This window comes from Thermobia domestica, chromosome 14, assembly GCF_964235325.1.
Source record: "Thermobia domestica chromosome 14, izTheDome1.hap1.1, whole genome shotgun sequence".
Lineage (NCBI taxonomy): Eukaryota > Metazoa > Arthropoda > Insecta > Zygentoma > Lepismatidae > Thermobia > Thermobia domestica.
Window position 1 is genome coordinate 156,485,978 of NC_137467.1, and position 17,592 is coordinate 156,503,569.

Below are 17,592 nucleotides of genomic sequence, written 5' to 3' on the forward strand. Positions count from 1 at the left end.
GATCTCGATCAAATTTTTAACATAGATGACGTTTCGGACCTAGAATGGTTTTTATCATTTCACTTTGACGGTACAACATAGGGGAGGGGGAGATATATAAAAATGATCGAAAATTATCGATATTAGTTTCGAATCCATAGTTTTCGGGGTCGCTGAAACGAACAATGACACTTCCAATGCCGTTCATATCAAAATTCAGCCGCCCTTTATGTCCAAAATGAAACGTATTCTCCTGTACGAAGAACGGTTATCCTGCTTGTCTATTCTAAAGTTGTATTTTAACTTTGAAAATGTAGTTCAACGTTAGTGAAGTTGAGAGTTTGAAACACAACGTCCTACATTCTTTGACAAGTTACATGCCTCTGTGACAAGTTTGTGACATATGGCAGTATCGTGAGGTGCAGGGAAGATATGCACAGCTACAAGTAATGTTTCTTTGGATATGGTTTACAGGGTGTCTACCGAGTTTCATTTTCAAAATTAATATATTTCCAGTATATTCAGTATAACTATCAGCAAAATCCCTGTACCTAATATAATGATTTTTTTTTAAAGTTCTTTAGGAATAATCACATTCTTGATGATTTCAGGTTTGTAATTGTTTTATGATCAAAAGAATATTTTATTTTTAATAAATTTAGTTAACCTTGATTTTTTTAAAAAACACAATGACTAACATTTTTAAAGGGCCTCCCAACTCGCCTCACAGCCCTGAACTCCGCCTATTGCTTTAAATATCTAATTACAAAATGTATACACTCTTGTGGAAAATTTTACAATCTCAATGGATACACAATTGTTTCTAAGACTATTAAAACAATTACAAAAAAGTATTGTTGACAAATTACCAGTTTCATGATTTTTCCAGTATGTGGATCAAAATTCCAGTATATTTCCAGTATTTTCAGTATCAAAATTAAATTCCAGTGTAATTCAAGTATTTCCAGTATCAGTAGACACCCTGTTTTAGAAAAGTTTGCCATTACTTTGAGCATGTCCATTAATTGTATACATGCGCAGGAAATCTGCATTGTGCTTTATTGTAGTATGTATTAATCTTGTGATGTCGAATTAAGTTTACCACTAACACACAACATTCAGTTTTATCTCCTTAAAGTGTGTATACATTTTTTGACGGACTCTCATATATATGTATAAGAATAGTAGGTACCACAGTATTATTGCAAGTTAAAATATAACATCATTAACATATAAAACCTTCTGTTATTGTAGTATTTCTGCTTTACATACCTTATAAGATATATTTGTAGAACTTGTAAGTTCTGTGAAACGAGCACTGGCTAGGGAATATCCAAGGAAACAGGCAAGGTAACATTTTTACTTATAGATGCTATGGAGTACATCTTAAATGAATAAAGACAGACGACATTGTGCATATTTCTTATCAAGTTCTTAAACTAATATGAGACGAATATTTAAATACAAAGTAAGGTATTTGTACTTAAGAATTTGTATATTAAACATGATATACAGTGAGTATAGTATATATGGGAACAAGTATGCAAACTGACAGGTAAAAATTAAATTAACTTAAAAAAAATGGAATTTGATGCAAAAACTGTTGCAAGAAACACCAATTCTTTATTTGGACTTGTGTTAGTGGACGGATAATAATTGCAAACGGAGTATTATAAGCGTAATAAGTTAAACAAATCTAAAGTACTCCGGAAATCGGGGTTCATTTTCTTTACAGGATTTGCATGAGTAGTCAATGATGGTATTACGTTCTAGCCTACACGATGTAACTGATGATTGCAAACACGATTCACAAGTAAGTACAAATATTAACGGAGTGAAATGAAGAGAAGACAGCTGCAAAGGTAAGCTTTATTATTTTATTAAGATAACACATCCTTTGGAGAGTTCCCTCTTGTTTGACATTTTACCTCCCATTTTATTTGTACTTGTCCCATAAATTTAAGACAAAAACCGAAACAAAGAATAATAGCAGACAAGTTAAAGAAAAAATAATATTTCGTGGGTTAGTACTAAAACCAAGTAAACTGGATAAATTCCTGATTTTCAGTTCTCTCTAATTAAATGGGAACTTATTACAGCTATCAAAGATAATCTTGCTAAGGTACTCATAATATTGTATTGTAGCACGCCCTTAAATAATGTTCGTTAAGAGCAAAATGTATTTTATCACACTAGAAATATTTCAGTAAGCTGGTAAAAACCTAAAGGTCTGCAACTTACAACTAGGTCAAAGAGCTGAATTAAAGAATTTTAAAAAAAGTAAAAGATATAATTCACGTTGATAGAATAAAAATCTTCACTGAAAAAAAAAAGTGACTATGTGCATAAAATGAGTGCTTTTCTAAGTAAACGTCAAATAATACGTGGTAAGTTCATCATCTCAATGAACATAGCTCTATAGTCTAGTTTAGATAACAGATTAATATATTAAAAGATGGCACTTAACCCTTTTTTCTGTGTCTGGGGATCAGAGTCTTAGGGGTTTCAAGTATCTGGTGTGCTTAAAAAATAAACAAATAAATAACTCGTCCTATCTTTCCTCTTGGTGGAGATTGTGATTCCTCTGACGGATGAAACTTGAAAAATCAGATGTTTTAGGTTGAAGGATCTTGATTGATTCTCGTTTAGTTTGCATACGAAAGCTTTAGAGATATTAAGAAGTCTTGGTTTGAGTTTTTGTAAGACTGTTTAATGGAAGAAATCAATGACAATGTAGGTGCTATAAGAGATATCGATGTAGAGTGCTTGACAGAGGTTTTCTGAGATTGAATGATACTTAGAGAAAAGAGCGAGTGAGTGCGTGTTTGAGGGAGTTGAGTTTGAGTTTAACGTCCCTTTCAGCAGCGAGGCTATGAGACGGGACCTACTGATTAACGTGGAATCCGAACTACATGAACTCCTGCCGGGAATCGAACCCGGGTCTCCCACGGCAAAAGCGCGTACGCTAACCGCTTAGCCACGAAGGAGCTCTGTATGTGAGGGTACCTGAGTATATATATAGATAAGCAGATAGATAGGTAGATATAGGCCTAAATAAATATGTGCAATATAGAATGAGATGAGCATTTTTAATTGTAGAAGGTTTGAGAAAGTACAATTGTCTCGATATGAGACTTTGAAGACAAATTATTATTACAAGATTAGTGTAAAATAAAATCTAATATGTAACATCGTTGGGTTTTATAATATAGCACGACTTCTCTGGCAAGGGGGATGTGTCCCCATATAAATATCAAATAGAAAGGATGAGACAGATAAAGAAAAGCTGTAAAGTATATAGAAGTACAGAAATAGAAAAAAAAGAAATGAACGTAATACCCGAGTTAAGTAGTGATTGTCGAGATGTGTACCTACATGAAAGTTGATATATTTTAAATGATTTAAGAACTATATTTTCCTTCTTCTTTTGGAGAGATGACATTCTTTTCTTAAAAAACCTTAATATCTTTAAAATACATCACTTTGATGTAGCTAGCAATGCAACATATATTATTACTTAACAGCTGATAAAATATTTATTTCTTCTTCCCATCTATTAATACTCACTCTTTTGTGTAGCTACTTTCTATTTGATCTATTTTACCTTTAACATCTTAGAATTAAGATTTAATCTAATCGTTGGGGAAGAAGATTACGAGAAAAATAGAAGAAACCATGTACTGTATATATATAATGCAAGGGTCATAAAGTAATTTTAATGGATGGTACGAATTCTTTGGTGCGGAAAGAGAGTATTATGATAGATAAATATGGTTTAGGGAAAGAAGGAGAGGAAGATTGATTAAGTTTTGCCGACATAATTCGCTGACGCTAAAAAGAAGTATAAAGATTCTACAATCATTTAGTAATTTCAAAATAATTTATTCAATATGTATTTAGTGTTACTCTAGATTATTATTATTATTATTATTATTATTATTATTATTATTATTATTATTTCTTTGTGTAATACAGGGTTTTTACAAATGATTCATCCGGTTTTGTATGTATATATTTCACGAAGTATTACATACAAAATAATGATTGATATATCATTTAAAAAAAGCACATTTTCAAGTTTCTTACACATCATTACAAATGTTCCATGTGAGCTCCTCGTGTTACACGACATACATGTATGAAGCTCAGCCGATACACGTTCGAGCATGTCCCTGTCAATGTTCGCCCGGAGCTTTTTCCTTTACAGAGGCAGCTTGTGTCCTTAAATTATCGGTAACATTCCAAAATACTTTGGTGGGTTGGTGGTTGTATGTTGTACTGCCTTCCGAACGCATGCCGCATGGTGCTGACGGATTCAGTCTTCACATATTCCATCTCACAAAATGTTTTCTGTTGATTATTCGCCATTTTGCAAACTATTATCACCCTGCCACCTGGTGAGTCACAACGGAACCTGCAATGACATAAACAAAACTTTAAAGTGTTCTCTTTCGATTGGTTATTAGTACAAATAGGTAGGCATTAAATATTTAAAGTTAGATGACTTTAAAACCTGATGAATCATTTGTAATAACCCTGTACTTTATTTTGGGTAACTTTATAGATATGAAGGATGAAAAGTGTACAGATAGATATAGATATGAAGGATATTCAATGAGCGAAATGATCTTTGAAGCATATGAAAAAAAAGAAATCACAAAAAGCACACTACGGATGTAAAATAAGCAACTGTGAATTTTAGGTATTAAAAATAATAATAAAAATAACAAAAGAAATTCGATACTGAGGGATCGAAAAAGCTTTATGTAAAATGAAGAAGGAAACGGTAAATCAAGTAAGGCATACACAATGAGATAAATCTTAGGAATCTCTTACAATATTTGCTAGAGTCAAAATCTCAACGTGTCCGATCGCATGTCATTTCCTATGTTATAAACGATCCTATGAGATTTCTTTTGTTTACATCATGCTCTATTTAGGAAAGAAAATTTATAAGATTTCGACTGAAGCGACATCAGATGAAAGTGAAAACAAATTTGTGTTCTTCCCGCCAGTCGCCTAAATTGTCCACGATACGAAGTGATCTGTGCACGATATTTTAGATGGAATCATGAGCTGGAACAAAGATACGCAAGCGGCTCTTTTATTTGTAGTTCATTTTCCACCATTTTCAATATCGTGTTGGTAATATTGTTTCGGCGAAACAGCCACGGTTTTGTCCAATAACATCTATTTGTTTCCTTTTTGTTGTCATAATTAATAGTGTTGTTAACACTATTCCCACACTTCCAATTGTTTGTTCAACTGTAGACGCCATTCGGTCAGACAGGCAAAATCTTCACGTGTATGGAACAAAAGGGTAGGATTTCCTACGAGATATGTCATAACATTTTTCCTTAGGATTTATCTCATAGTGTGTAGCAGGCATACCTATGACATACCTATTGAACTCATTAAGAATTAAAAAAAGGGAATGAAGAAAAATATTCAAAATTTGTAACCAAATGACCACAGAGTCGCCGTAAATTTCTTAGAGAGAGTTGAGATTCCATGAACCAAGTAATCGATTTTTTTTTAATGTAAGAAGCATAGGGGCAGTAATCTTACATTCTATGAAGACAAAATTAGCTTCAAACTTCATATTTTATGGAGCTAGAATTCAGATTCGAGTATTAAAGAGAATAAACTATCGAGGAACAAATTAAAAGGATTAAGAATAGTATTGGTTTAGGAGGGAATCAAATGCACTAGAGACAATTAAATGCATCACTAACTGAAGTCTTTTTAGTCAAGGGAAGTAAGTGTATATAGTATTCATTAATTTGGAAAAGGTTTGTGATTGGATAAAGTAGTCAATTTTAACGGGGATACTAAAGAAACTTGGGATGAACTCGAAAAATCAAAGACTGGCAAGAAACTTACATATGATGTAACCATTAAAAGTTAGAATGAAAGGAGGAGTCACAAAGGACAGTACGATTAAAACAGGTTCGACAAAAATATTGCTTCTCACCGACATTTATTCAACATCTATTTAGAAGAAATAGTTTGAGTAGAGAAGGGTTCTTGTGGTGGGATGTATATTAGAGCTAATTTATTCGCTTTGTAAATGATACAACTTTGTTGCAGAATTTGAATCGAAAATTAGCATCTTGTAGCTAATTGTACCTTCCTTCGCCTCCTCCCTTTTATTGCAGAGTCGGAACAATTCTTTCTTACCCTCCTATATTCTTAATGAATTCAATTGGTATATGACCTATCCCGGTTGCCTTTCCATTCTAATCTCGGATATAGCTTTTTCAAACTCATCCTGAAGAATACTACCCCTTTATCATCCTGCGTACTTCATTTTCTATTTCAACGTTTAGGTCACACGGTTTATCCCTACTCTCATGTAATCCCTCAACATATTCTTTCCATCTTCCTAAGATTTCGCTTCTCTCGCTGACCACCTTCCTATTCTTATTTGCTACTGCCATCGTAATACACCCTTGTTTCCTCCGAAGTTCCATTGATTTTATCTCCTTGTACAATCTGCGGCAGAAAACCTGCAACATGAACATATAAGTTTATTGTGAAATGAAGAAGTCTTTTGCTCCAAAATAAGTGTGCACGGGAGGAGGCCGAGGTTTATCCTGGCGTGATTCGTTCCACTTAGACGTTATGTTCATTCCCTGTGCTGTTAGGCGTAGTTTCACAATAAACTTACATCCTCATGTTGCAGGTTTTTTGCCGCGGATTGTACATTTCTTCATATTTCCAAACTCTTTCTAATTCTTCTATATCCTCGCATTTTCTTCCGTTGTTATGTTTGTTTCCCTTCGTGACTCATTGTTTAGCTTTTTGTACACCTTTCTGCCCTCTTCTGTAGCAACCTATTTCCACGTCTTCCTTTCCCTCATTTTCTGCCATATCTGTTCTGTAACCCATGGTTTCTTAGCCGTTTTGTGTTCGCGGTAACCTACAGCTTCTTCTGCAGCCTGCTGTATGCGAAGTTTAATATGTTCCCACCATCTGTTACTACCTGCACCTATCCTTTCTTCGTTTGAGTACTTTTCTTCGAATTTTTTCAACTAAACATTTTCTTATTTCCTCGTTTTTCACTTTTCAGTATTCACCATCTTGTTGCCTACTTTTTTTCATTTTTTCTGAGTTTTACGTCCCACGGTTATGCCGGTTAGGCTAAAGGAGACGGTGATGATGAGTAATGAATGAAATGATGGAATGAAGAAAGTGGGAGGAAACGGGAGAACCCCGAGAAATCACACGCACACGGTGTTTGTCCACCACAAAGTACTTTTTTTTTCAGTTGAATATCCACTTCGACTAGCACAAAGTTATGATCAGAGAAAATCTCGGTCCTAGGGAGAGTCTTTGCGTTCTTCAAACTATTCCGATATCTGTCCTGAATCATAATATAGTCTATCTGATATCTTCGGCCGTCTATTGAGAATTTCCAGGTATATCTTCTCTTGTGCTGATTGAACCAAGTATTCCCAATTACTAGTGAATTCTGTCTACAGAAATTGACTAATCCCTCTCCCATTTCATTTCATTCGCCTAAACCAAATTTGTCTACGACACTATACCTTCCTGTTTTTCTACCACAACTGCATTGGAATCTCCCATTACAATTACGCATGCACACCTCTTCTTCTTGTCTATAATTTCTTCTATTTTCCTGTACTTCATCAGTTGTACGCAAAGTCGTCAGTGCGTATGTCTGTATCATCACTAGATCCTTAGTTTTTCCTTTAAAACTTATTATCAAAACTCTATCATCAATACGTTCTATTTTCACTACCTTCTCTTTTAAGCGCTTCCCAAAAATTATTCCTACACCATTGTGACCACCTTTTCATTACCTCAGTAAAACATTTTATACCTTTGGCTGTTCAACACTTCATTACCTTCCCATCTAACTCCATAAACTCCTACCAAATCTAGATTATTTTGTCTCATTTGTCACTAAGTAATATCGCAAAATTACTTATCCTGATAGTTTGCTATAACCATGCAAATCGTTACCGTTCTTTCGTAATTATTAACCCTAATAAAATATTTGTTACAGTGCAGGCATTTGTTGGTTTGCGATTGTCTTCCTTTTGTATCAGCTGTTCTCCGTGTTTTAGGTAAGTTGTCCTCCTTTGGAGAAAAAAAAATCGCCTGGTAACCCTGGTATATAATAAGTACAAGATATGAATATGCGGCAGCACAAAAGGAGGCCAGAGTGGTGTGCTCATGGGAAGGAAGATGACGTCACTTGTGAAGTTCATGGAACACAAAGGTAATGTATTTTGGGAATACTGCAGCAAAGTTTAACTGTGCAGCCTCCACAGAAGTTTACACACAGAGATCGATATCAAAGTATGTCAGAAGAAAACACAGAATACACTAAAGAATAAGAACAGGTGATGCAAAAACAGTTGTTACGGGTTAAGTCGATATTTATACGAAAAAAAAAAAAACCACCGTTCTGGATGACGAAGCCTATTTCGCTGTTAGTACGTGTAACTATAAGCATTTCTACGCATCAGATATTAACGAGACTCACTCCGAGGTAAAATATATTCCAACTGAGAAGTTTCTCCCAATCTCCCTCATTTGGATTGCCAGTTCTGAGCGCGGTTTGCCATCTGCACTCATAAGTCGGAGTAACAATGCTATCAATGCTGATGTCTACACTAAGGAATGTATACAAAAGAGATTGCTGGTATTCTTGCAAGCAAATTGCCATTACAACAATTAAATATCTTGGTCCAACAAAACAAGTTCTTACTACGCCAAGAAAACTGTGTCATTCTTACAGAAAAATCATGTGCCAGTTGTAACCAAACAGATGAATCCGATTAACCATCTCCGGTGTCATCCGGGGAAAGGTTTCTGGGCTATTTTGGCGCAGTAGCTCTATAAAAATAGTTGGAGAAATAAAACCACAGAGCATCTACTTCAACAGATCAAACGGTGCTTAAGGAACATGGATGTAGCTATTGTCAAGCACAGTTTCACGAGCATGAAATAAAGGATGCGAAACGTGGGTCTATAAGGACCAGTTACTATGATACACTAACTTCTTTGCCTCATTAGATTATATAGCGTGTTCTCGTGTAACTGGGTTTCAGACTGTCTCTCTCGCCCTAGAATTTACGTGTTTTCCCTGTGTATCATTTTGGTCGAACATACGTTACCGGCAAATTAATCATTCTACTCATACAAACCCAACACATACCTCAGAGATACATTTTTCTCTTTAGTAAAGTTTCGCCAGCCTCTTGAGCATTTTCTGATAAAAGGTTTATTACAGTTTGTAGAAAACAGGTTTTTCTTCTCTCAGCATTGCACTTTCCTGTCTCCTTTGTTTACACCTACTTCTACTCTTTCATCCCTAGTGAGAAATGTCTCAGACTGAAGTCACCTTTTAACCTCTCACTTCTTTGCTATCCTCTTTGTACCCTTACACCCAATGATAAATTAGGATTATGAATTAGTTTTCTGCAGGGATGGAAAATGAACCGGTTCTTATGGAAAACACTCCGGACAGGTTCCTATCTTTAGCATGGGTTCTTGGTGCCTGAACCGGTTCAAAAGCGGGTCAGAACCGGTTCTTTTTCTATCCGTGGATTTCTGGGCTTTCGGTAGCTATGGCTATGCTAACCCGTCACACCTAAGAGAAGACATCTTTCGGCGATCACACCACCTACGTAACTGGGAAAGAAAACAAGAAATGGGGAAGGAAGGAAACGGTTTGGGACCATTCTGTTAGGTACCATCTCGGAATTTGCCTAATGTAAATGAGGAAAACCCAGGATAAGTTCAGTCACGATACCTGACCTACTTTTTCTTTCAAGTGTTCCCACCATAAATCAGTGATAAAAGTCTCAGAAATCAACTATTAATATCTCTCCCCTTTGCTTTCGATTCTTTCTACTCTCTCATACCTAGTGATAATGTCTCAGCAGGGCTGGCCCTAGGTAATTTGCCACCCCGTCCAATGGCATCATTTGTCACCAACCCCCTTTCTGCAAAAAGAACAAATCTTAAAAGCCATGGTTTTAAGTATGCTACTCCATCATGAACAATGACGGCGGGAAAGAGCACTGGCAATCAGAAAGGTCTTAACACTACAAATACAATCTCGTTATGTCTGTTTCTTTTCTTTAAATAATAATCTATTGTGTTAGTAAAAAAATAGAGCAAACACAACTGCAAAGGAAATATGGTAATCCTTTCTATGGAATTCAAAATCGAGCTTCAATTTCAATATATCAGTTTGCAATTCCAGTGCAACTAGCTCTTTCATATTTATTCCTTGATTTTACTTCTACATCTATTTATATTTTTTTTAAAAAAAGTTTCCACCTTCAATGATAAGGAACTTGCTTGTGACAAAGACAAGACTATTTTCCAAGTCAAAACTGTCATAACTAACTAAATGGAACAGGTGTTCGCTACTGTTCGAGAATTGAGTTCTTGTATTTGACATGAATCAAGCAATTTATGCTGGGATTTGTTTGACCATTTGCTTTAGAACTGTCCACATGACCTTAAACTAATACGATCCAAACATGATTTATGAATCCATTATTCAAACAGTTTAGTTTAGTAAATTTAACTACGATCATCATGAAGTCTGTTTCCAACAACAAATATTTTATATAATATAGTTGTGACAGATTTTGCCGCCTATCGAAACTTGCCTCCTCGTGCAAATTCACGTGTTGCACATTTGGTAGAGCCGGTCCTGTGTCTCAGATAGAAATCATCTTCTAACCTCTTCCTTCTTTGCTACTTCTTTTTACACTCTCATACCTGATGATAAATGTCTAAGACAGAAATTATTTATAAACCTCATATCCATAGTTTAATACATATCCTAGAAACCTATGTAGCTTGGCTAAGGGTTCACTCATAGCGAATACGCTATTTGGGGTGCCCTTACTTCTATCAATTATTTACTATTTAGTATTAACATCTGATAGATTTCCTAACCCTTATATTTATTTATCTTTGGAAAAAATATCTTTTAAAAACATTTTTAGAAACTACAAATTTAATTTATATACAAGTAATGAAACAAATAAAGAACTATTTACAAATAATTTATTTGTTTACAGTCTTCTAGAATCGATTTTTTGACATTCAGGTAAGTCTAATATTTGTTCTCTTAGATAATTGAGTTTGGCTTCTGGTTCTGCCATAAACATGGAATTCCAAAGGGAACTACTTATTCCAACCACTTTGTATCCCAGAATCTCCAGGTGTCTTTGCTTCAGTTGATGGGGGCCTTTCAGCTGCGGGACGTGTATCGTATATGCGTCATCGCTTCGCAGAATAACTGCAACTCTATAGAGAAAGAGAAATATATATATATATATTTACACGAATATTCATAAAAGGATAGCACTGTATTATTATTTTTTATTACACAGAAAATAATTTCTAATGATTCACTTAGAATTCAGTACATTATTCAGGTGTGAAGATCATTTTAATTCCTGAACAATTCTTTCAGTTTGAAGCTCTTGAATACTGGCTAAAACACATGTTGCATTTTTGTTTCTTTGTTTGTTTGTTTACAAATACACATGAAAACACATTGACAATAAATAAATAAATAAACTAGAGTAACGAAACCAGTAAGTAACTTTTCTTTTTTTTTTTTAAGGACAAAAGCATCTTACCTTACACCCTTCTAAATAAATTATAACATACTGTTTCAGTCTTTTCTCGCCTCCTCCTCAGAGAGTAAAATTTCAAGCTCCGCTGCTAAAATTAAGACAGGTTGATGAGATTTTTCACTCTGTAACAACTCGTAACTCCAATACAACAGCTTTTGAAGTGAAAAACCAATGTAAGTTCATTCCAAACTTCCATGTTATGATTGACAAAATTTCTAATCTATTTTCTTCTTGTACAACCGTTACAAGGTAGAAGAGCGTTTCAGAAAATACTGAGGAAGACGAGAGAAAAACCTGAAAATAGTATGGGTTATAATTTAGTAAAAAAGAGTATAAAGTAAAATCTTTTCGTCGTTTTAAATGTTACATACGGACTTTATAGCGTCATAAGTAAATATACCTAAAAAGCTTTGCCCGCGGAAGATATAAATAAAACAAATAAATATTGGGAAAAAGCACTGCAAAAGAACCTTCTCTTCTGTGTGAATGTGATTCACTCTTCGAGCTAAGATTCTCTTTTTATTTCCTTGATGCTTTTTGTTTTTCTTACTTCAATATTATCCTTCATGAACAAAGCTCTAAGGCGGGTTCCTCAGTCGCGAAGTTAAGCGGAAGACATAAATATAATTAGAATCTAATACCGGTAAATATTTTTAAATATTATTTTGAATTTTGTTCTAATAGGCATATTTTTGTTTTTACACATACTGTTAAGAACAACAGAAAATAGGTCCACTAAACATTTTCAACAGGTGCAGAGTTGTTTAAAAATCAATTTAAATGAAAGAGGTGCGATATGAAACTAATGAGAACTGCATATTGAAATACTAGAAAAATACAAACCTGCATATTGAAATACAACTAAAATTGACAGCTACTGAGATACCTGAGCTGATTTCATTAGTGCGGCAATGTCCAGTTCAATCTTTGTGACACACATTATCAAGTCATTTAAAATAATAACTTTTTGAAACGAGTGACCAAGTTCTTTTTTTAACCAAAATTAGAAATCACTTTATATTTTTATCATATGACCCAATAATAAAGTTTTAAAATTTTCAAACGATCCTCATTTTGAAACAGTATGACGGATCGGATTCGATATTTGTAATATGAATAAACTGACCAAATTTGATTTTAATCCATTCGTTTTTAGGGAAGTTACTGTATCCACTATATACAACAAATGGATTCTATTATAATAGAAATAAATGGATATCCTTACATCTCCGCAATAGATGTATTAAAAATCTTTTACAAGCTTAATACAAACCAGAAATTATAAGGGGGTCGCTGGCAAGAAGATGTGATAAAACGGGTTCGTGATAGGAATTAGGTTGAGGACCACTGCTCTAGGGCAATGCCGAAAGTTTAAAAATGCTAGAACTATTCAGGACTTCAAATTTAGAGCGAGATATTTATTATATCAGGTAATTCTAAAAACTATTGAGTTTTTTGGGCAAGAGATGGCGTTAGTGTTCCAAATCTCACAGTATACGAGTCGCTGTGACGTAATGTCATTTGACAGCTGACAGTTGAAGTTAGTAGATGTGTAAAAAGGGTTTGAATTCTTAGAATCAAACGTAAGGTATTGTGCCATGGAAGTGAGTGACCTTTCCGCAAAACTATGTTACACCCCACATCTTTAATTTAAACCAACTAATCAGAGAGGGAGATGTACTCAGTAAAAAAAGAAAGAAAAAATACTGCTTTTAAATTTATACAGTTGCGCAATACCAGAAGGACAAAGTAGTTGATTAATGTAAACTACGAAAACGTAAACCAAGAACGAAAGAAGGAAAAAGATTCCTTTATGAGAATAACCTTACAACTACCTTTCACAAGTTCTTATCTCAGGTACGAGCCTCTTAATTCGCTTTGGTGCTGTGCTTATTGATTAACCATTATAAACAACCTTTAGAAAAATAAACACACTGCTGAACAACACTGCACTTATTTAATATAAAAACACATTTACACATGACGTTTCGATCTTCTAGCCAAGATCCTTATCAGACGTACACTCAGAGTACGTCTGATGAGGATCTTGGCTAGAAGATCGAAACGTCACGTGTAAATGTGTTTTTATATTAAATAAGTGCAGTGTGTTTATTTTTCTGATTTGATTTGCAAGACGTATGACTATGATTATGCGTCAAACAACCTTTGTTATAAGAGAGAGAGACTTGGTTCGAATAGTATTCACGAATATCAATAAAACAGGATAAATTAGATTGTCGCACAATTTATTTCCTCTGTACTAGCAAATTAGATTTCTTCACTTTCTCATTATTCATTGTATATACAGTAATTGCCAATTTGATAAATAAAAATAAATAAATTACTTTCATCTCCAAATTACAAGTTGTAATTTACCGAAGTTTCCGAAGAATTACATAATTTCGTGTTATTAAATTCTCAAACTAGTTCTGCATATGAATCCTTTAAAGATTAATTCCCAAAATTTCGTTCAAATAAAACTGTCTGTATTAAACGAGATGAAATTCCTTGCAAGAGATGTCATCAAGTAACAGATCACTATTATTGATTTATGCACTATCAGCGGCTTGTTAGCTTACTAACTCACTCCACGTAGGACAAGTAAATAGTAGAGAAACCAGACTAATTTCACGAACTTTACGTTACAATTGAGTTAATACAAATTATATGCTTAAATTAAGAGAGGTTTGCTGGTATTCATAATTCTTATACCCCTACAGGTAGGCCGTGTGCGTGGGTTTCCTCGGGATTCGCCCGTTTCCTCCCACTTTCTTCCTTTCACCATTTTATTCATTTCTCATCTCCACCGTCTCCTTTAGCCTAGCCGGCATAACTGTGGGACATAAAACTAAAAAAATTCATTTAATTTTTACTACAGGTAGGATAAGATGCTAGCTCGGGAAGCAATTCGAACCGGATACTGGAAGTAAGCTTTCCACCCTAGATCATAGAAATTAATGATCTTTTGAACAGATGTGTATATGTTCCCTCTTTTCCCCTCCTTGTACATTTCCTCCGATTCCGAAGGGAAGAAAGAAATCGCTGAGATTTAAAAAAAATTTTTTTCGAAAAAAGTCTGTGTAGAGAGCTTGACAATTTTTAATATTCAAAGACAAATATCATGTCTCGTGATAGTACGACACACTCGACCTTCATTGTCGACAACTAGCGCGATACTACGCCAGATCTTGGTGATGATTCACACAAAATAAAGAGGGAGAGAGTTTGTTGAGAAATAGAGATCAAACATTGCACTTCACTTCATCATATCTTTCTTATGGTATCATCTGTTGAGAGATCCTCACGTCTCCAAAACAGTTTGCAAGCTGGTTCGATCCCAGATAACAAATAAATTCAACACTTCGTATTTGAACATCCTAAAAACACCATGAGATCTATAGTTTTTTCGCCGCTGTGTGCAGTTTGAAAGAAGAAAAATATTAGAACTTTCACTAAATACTTTTGAAAATTTATCTGAAATAGTTTAATATAATAAAATGAAATACTATTTAAAACGCGAAGACTCCCGTTATAAATGGAGACACCATCTTCCAAAACCATAATCATGGCAACACTGTAACATACACCAGCTGGGAGTAACGCAAACAACTAACATTTTAATAACTGAGAACGCTTATTACATTACTGGGAAGCTTCCATAAAATGAATTTACTTATTACGCTCCCAAAATCACGAGTATACGTAACGGAATAATAATAAATATTCAATAGGCAAACTCACACTTAACACTTGACGATTTTATAACACCTCTAGAGAAAATTAATTATCCCGTAATGAATAGACGAATAGATGAATACTTTAAGATTAGATGAAATGACTGCGCAAGACAAGACAAATAATATTATAGATCACTATTAACCAATGCTGAAAGTTTGAAAATGCTAGATTTATTCAAGAACTTCAAATTTGGAGTAAGACGATAATTATGTCAGGTACTCTAAAAACTATTGTAACGTTTACATTAATAGACATTCAACTTCCTTAATTGGTATATGCTGAACGTGGATTAACACTAAAGACCATGCATATTTGTAGCACATTATAGTCAATCTGCACCACGGTAAGACATATTCAGAAAACACAATATTAATATATAACAAAGAATGGTAAAAGGAAAGCACACACCAATTAATTTTTTCAAATTTCGGTTATAGGCACAGCACGCAAAATTTCGGTTATAAGCACAGCAAATACACATATTGTATCCAAAAATATGAAACAGTGTAGCAAATAATAAATTCTATATCGAATTAGTATAGTAAGTAAGTCAGTAAGTAGGTCGATAAATCGGTACGTGTTGCAGTGTGAGCAGCCAGCGAAGAATTACATTGTTGCAGTCATAAAACCTAACCAGAGTGGAGTGAGAAACTTACAGTAACATGATTAAATATATATATTAACTCCCGACAAAATAACATACTCAAATATCATAATGAACACACACAAATTGAAATATACGGTATGGCCTCTTTACGATGTATTTACCCACGGTTATACATGAAATATTACGTCACTGTTAAATCACTGATGAAATATATCATGCTGAAGAAAGATAATCATATCAAAATCAGTTTATTCAGAATTCCAGAAGGAGACGAAATCTTTTTTTCAGAAGTGACTGTTATCCAATAAAGTTAGTGCTATTTGCAAAACTGGAATACTTCAGAGACAAGAAATCTTAATCCAAATTGTTTTAGATTGTAGTTACTTGTAATGACTATCCATGTGACTATTTGTGAAATCTGCCAGAATCTAGCAGTACGAGGGCCTCCAGCGATGAACTAGAATTAAATGGAAAATATTACCTGAATGGATGCATAGAACTATCCCATGAATTTCGGTTGAAATATAGCTTTTATTAACTGCCTGGTTATTACATTCGAAACTGCGTAGAAGAACCACACAATCTGAATATTTTCAAACCACTCTGTCGAGTTCAATTTAATCCACTTTCACTTTTCACTAGTTCAACCAAATTTCGCATAATTACCAGGTAGGTATTCGGTCTTTGTAGTTCGTAATTTTTCTACTGTTAACAGAATACAACGTCCATCATGTATTGTGTCTTGGCTCATACAAAGAAGAGGAATGCGCCGAAGACCAGTACAGAGATTGCCAGCTCTTGTTGATTGATTAATTTCAAATGATGAAAGATTTCACCAAATTGTATATAAATTTTCTTAGTATCTATCGAATAATGGCCAAAAATAACTGTACTACTTGTATAACAAAGAGCTGTTGATTTTTTATATTTCCAATAATTAATCTAGACACTTCCATAATTATTCACAACTTCTAGAATTTTCTTTTCTCTTTCTTCTTCCATTTGTTGACTATGTACGGAATAAGGAGACTGCTCTCGCACTGCAACAGATCAACGCGGGCCATACTACCACCGAAGTACGGGAAGCAGTCATATTAAATCCAAAGTAAATAGACACAGGTCGCAAATAAATATAACAGAAATAATGTGACGAAAAAGGTCCGTCTTAAATGCTCTACATTTTACAATTTCATTTCAATAGAGGCACAAATGGTGTATAGACCTGTGAAGAAATTTGTGATGTTTATGAGCAAGATACATATCAAAAGCAAAAGCCAAAAGATGGTTCAGTCGTCTTCGTTTTGGAAATTTCGATGTCCGAGATTCTCCTCGCAGTGGATGAGCAATCACAGCAAAGCTGGATGATATTCTAGCAAAACTCGAGCAATATTGTCACGTATGCACTCATCGACAATGACATTAGCATCCATCACTAAACAGCGATAAACCATTTGGAGAAAGCTAACTAGAAAAAGAAACTCGAAATCTGGGTGCTACATGATCAGGCTCAAAAACCTTTATTAACTAACTCTAACTAACCCTATGTCCTATGGAACCCAAAGGTTTAATGCCGCGTTCACAAAAGCTCACCACTGACTTCTATCCTTAGCCAACTGGATCCGATTTTTA

At 34.4% G+C, this 17,592-nt stretch overlaps 1 protein-coding gene across 5 annotated transcripts in view; it reads right to left on the reverse strand.

Annotated features, from left to right (window-relative positions):
• Positions 1-3,922: 3,922 nt before the first annotated feature.
• LOC145670434 (FAST kinase domain-containing protein 1, mitochondrial-like) overlaps positions 3,923-17,592 on the reverse strand; it is a 48,885-nt gene continuing 35,215 nt past the window's right edge. For 3 of the 5 annotated variants that reach the window (XM_081739107.1, XM_081739105.1, XM_081739108.1), the window contains exons 7-8: positions 11,034-11,283; positions 3,927-4,393 (exon numbers count right to left, since the gene is read on the reverse strand). In XM_081739107.1, coding sequence (XP_081595233.1) covers positions 11,049-11,283 — 235 coding nt within the window. In that variant the 3' untranslated portion in view covers positions 3,927-4,393; positions 11,034-11,048. Of the gene's footprint in view, positions 4,394-11,023; positions 11,284-17,592 lie in introns of those variants that run through there. The other 2 variants (XM_081739109.1, XM_081739106.1) reach the window with 2 other exon arrangements.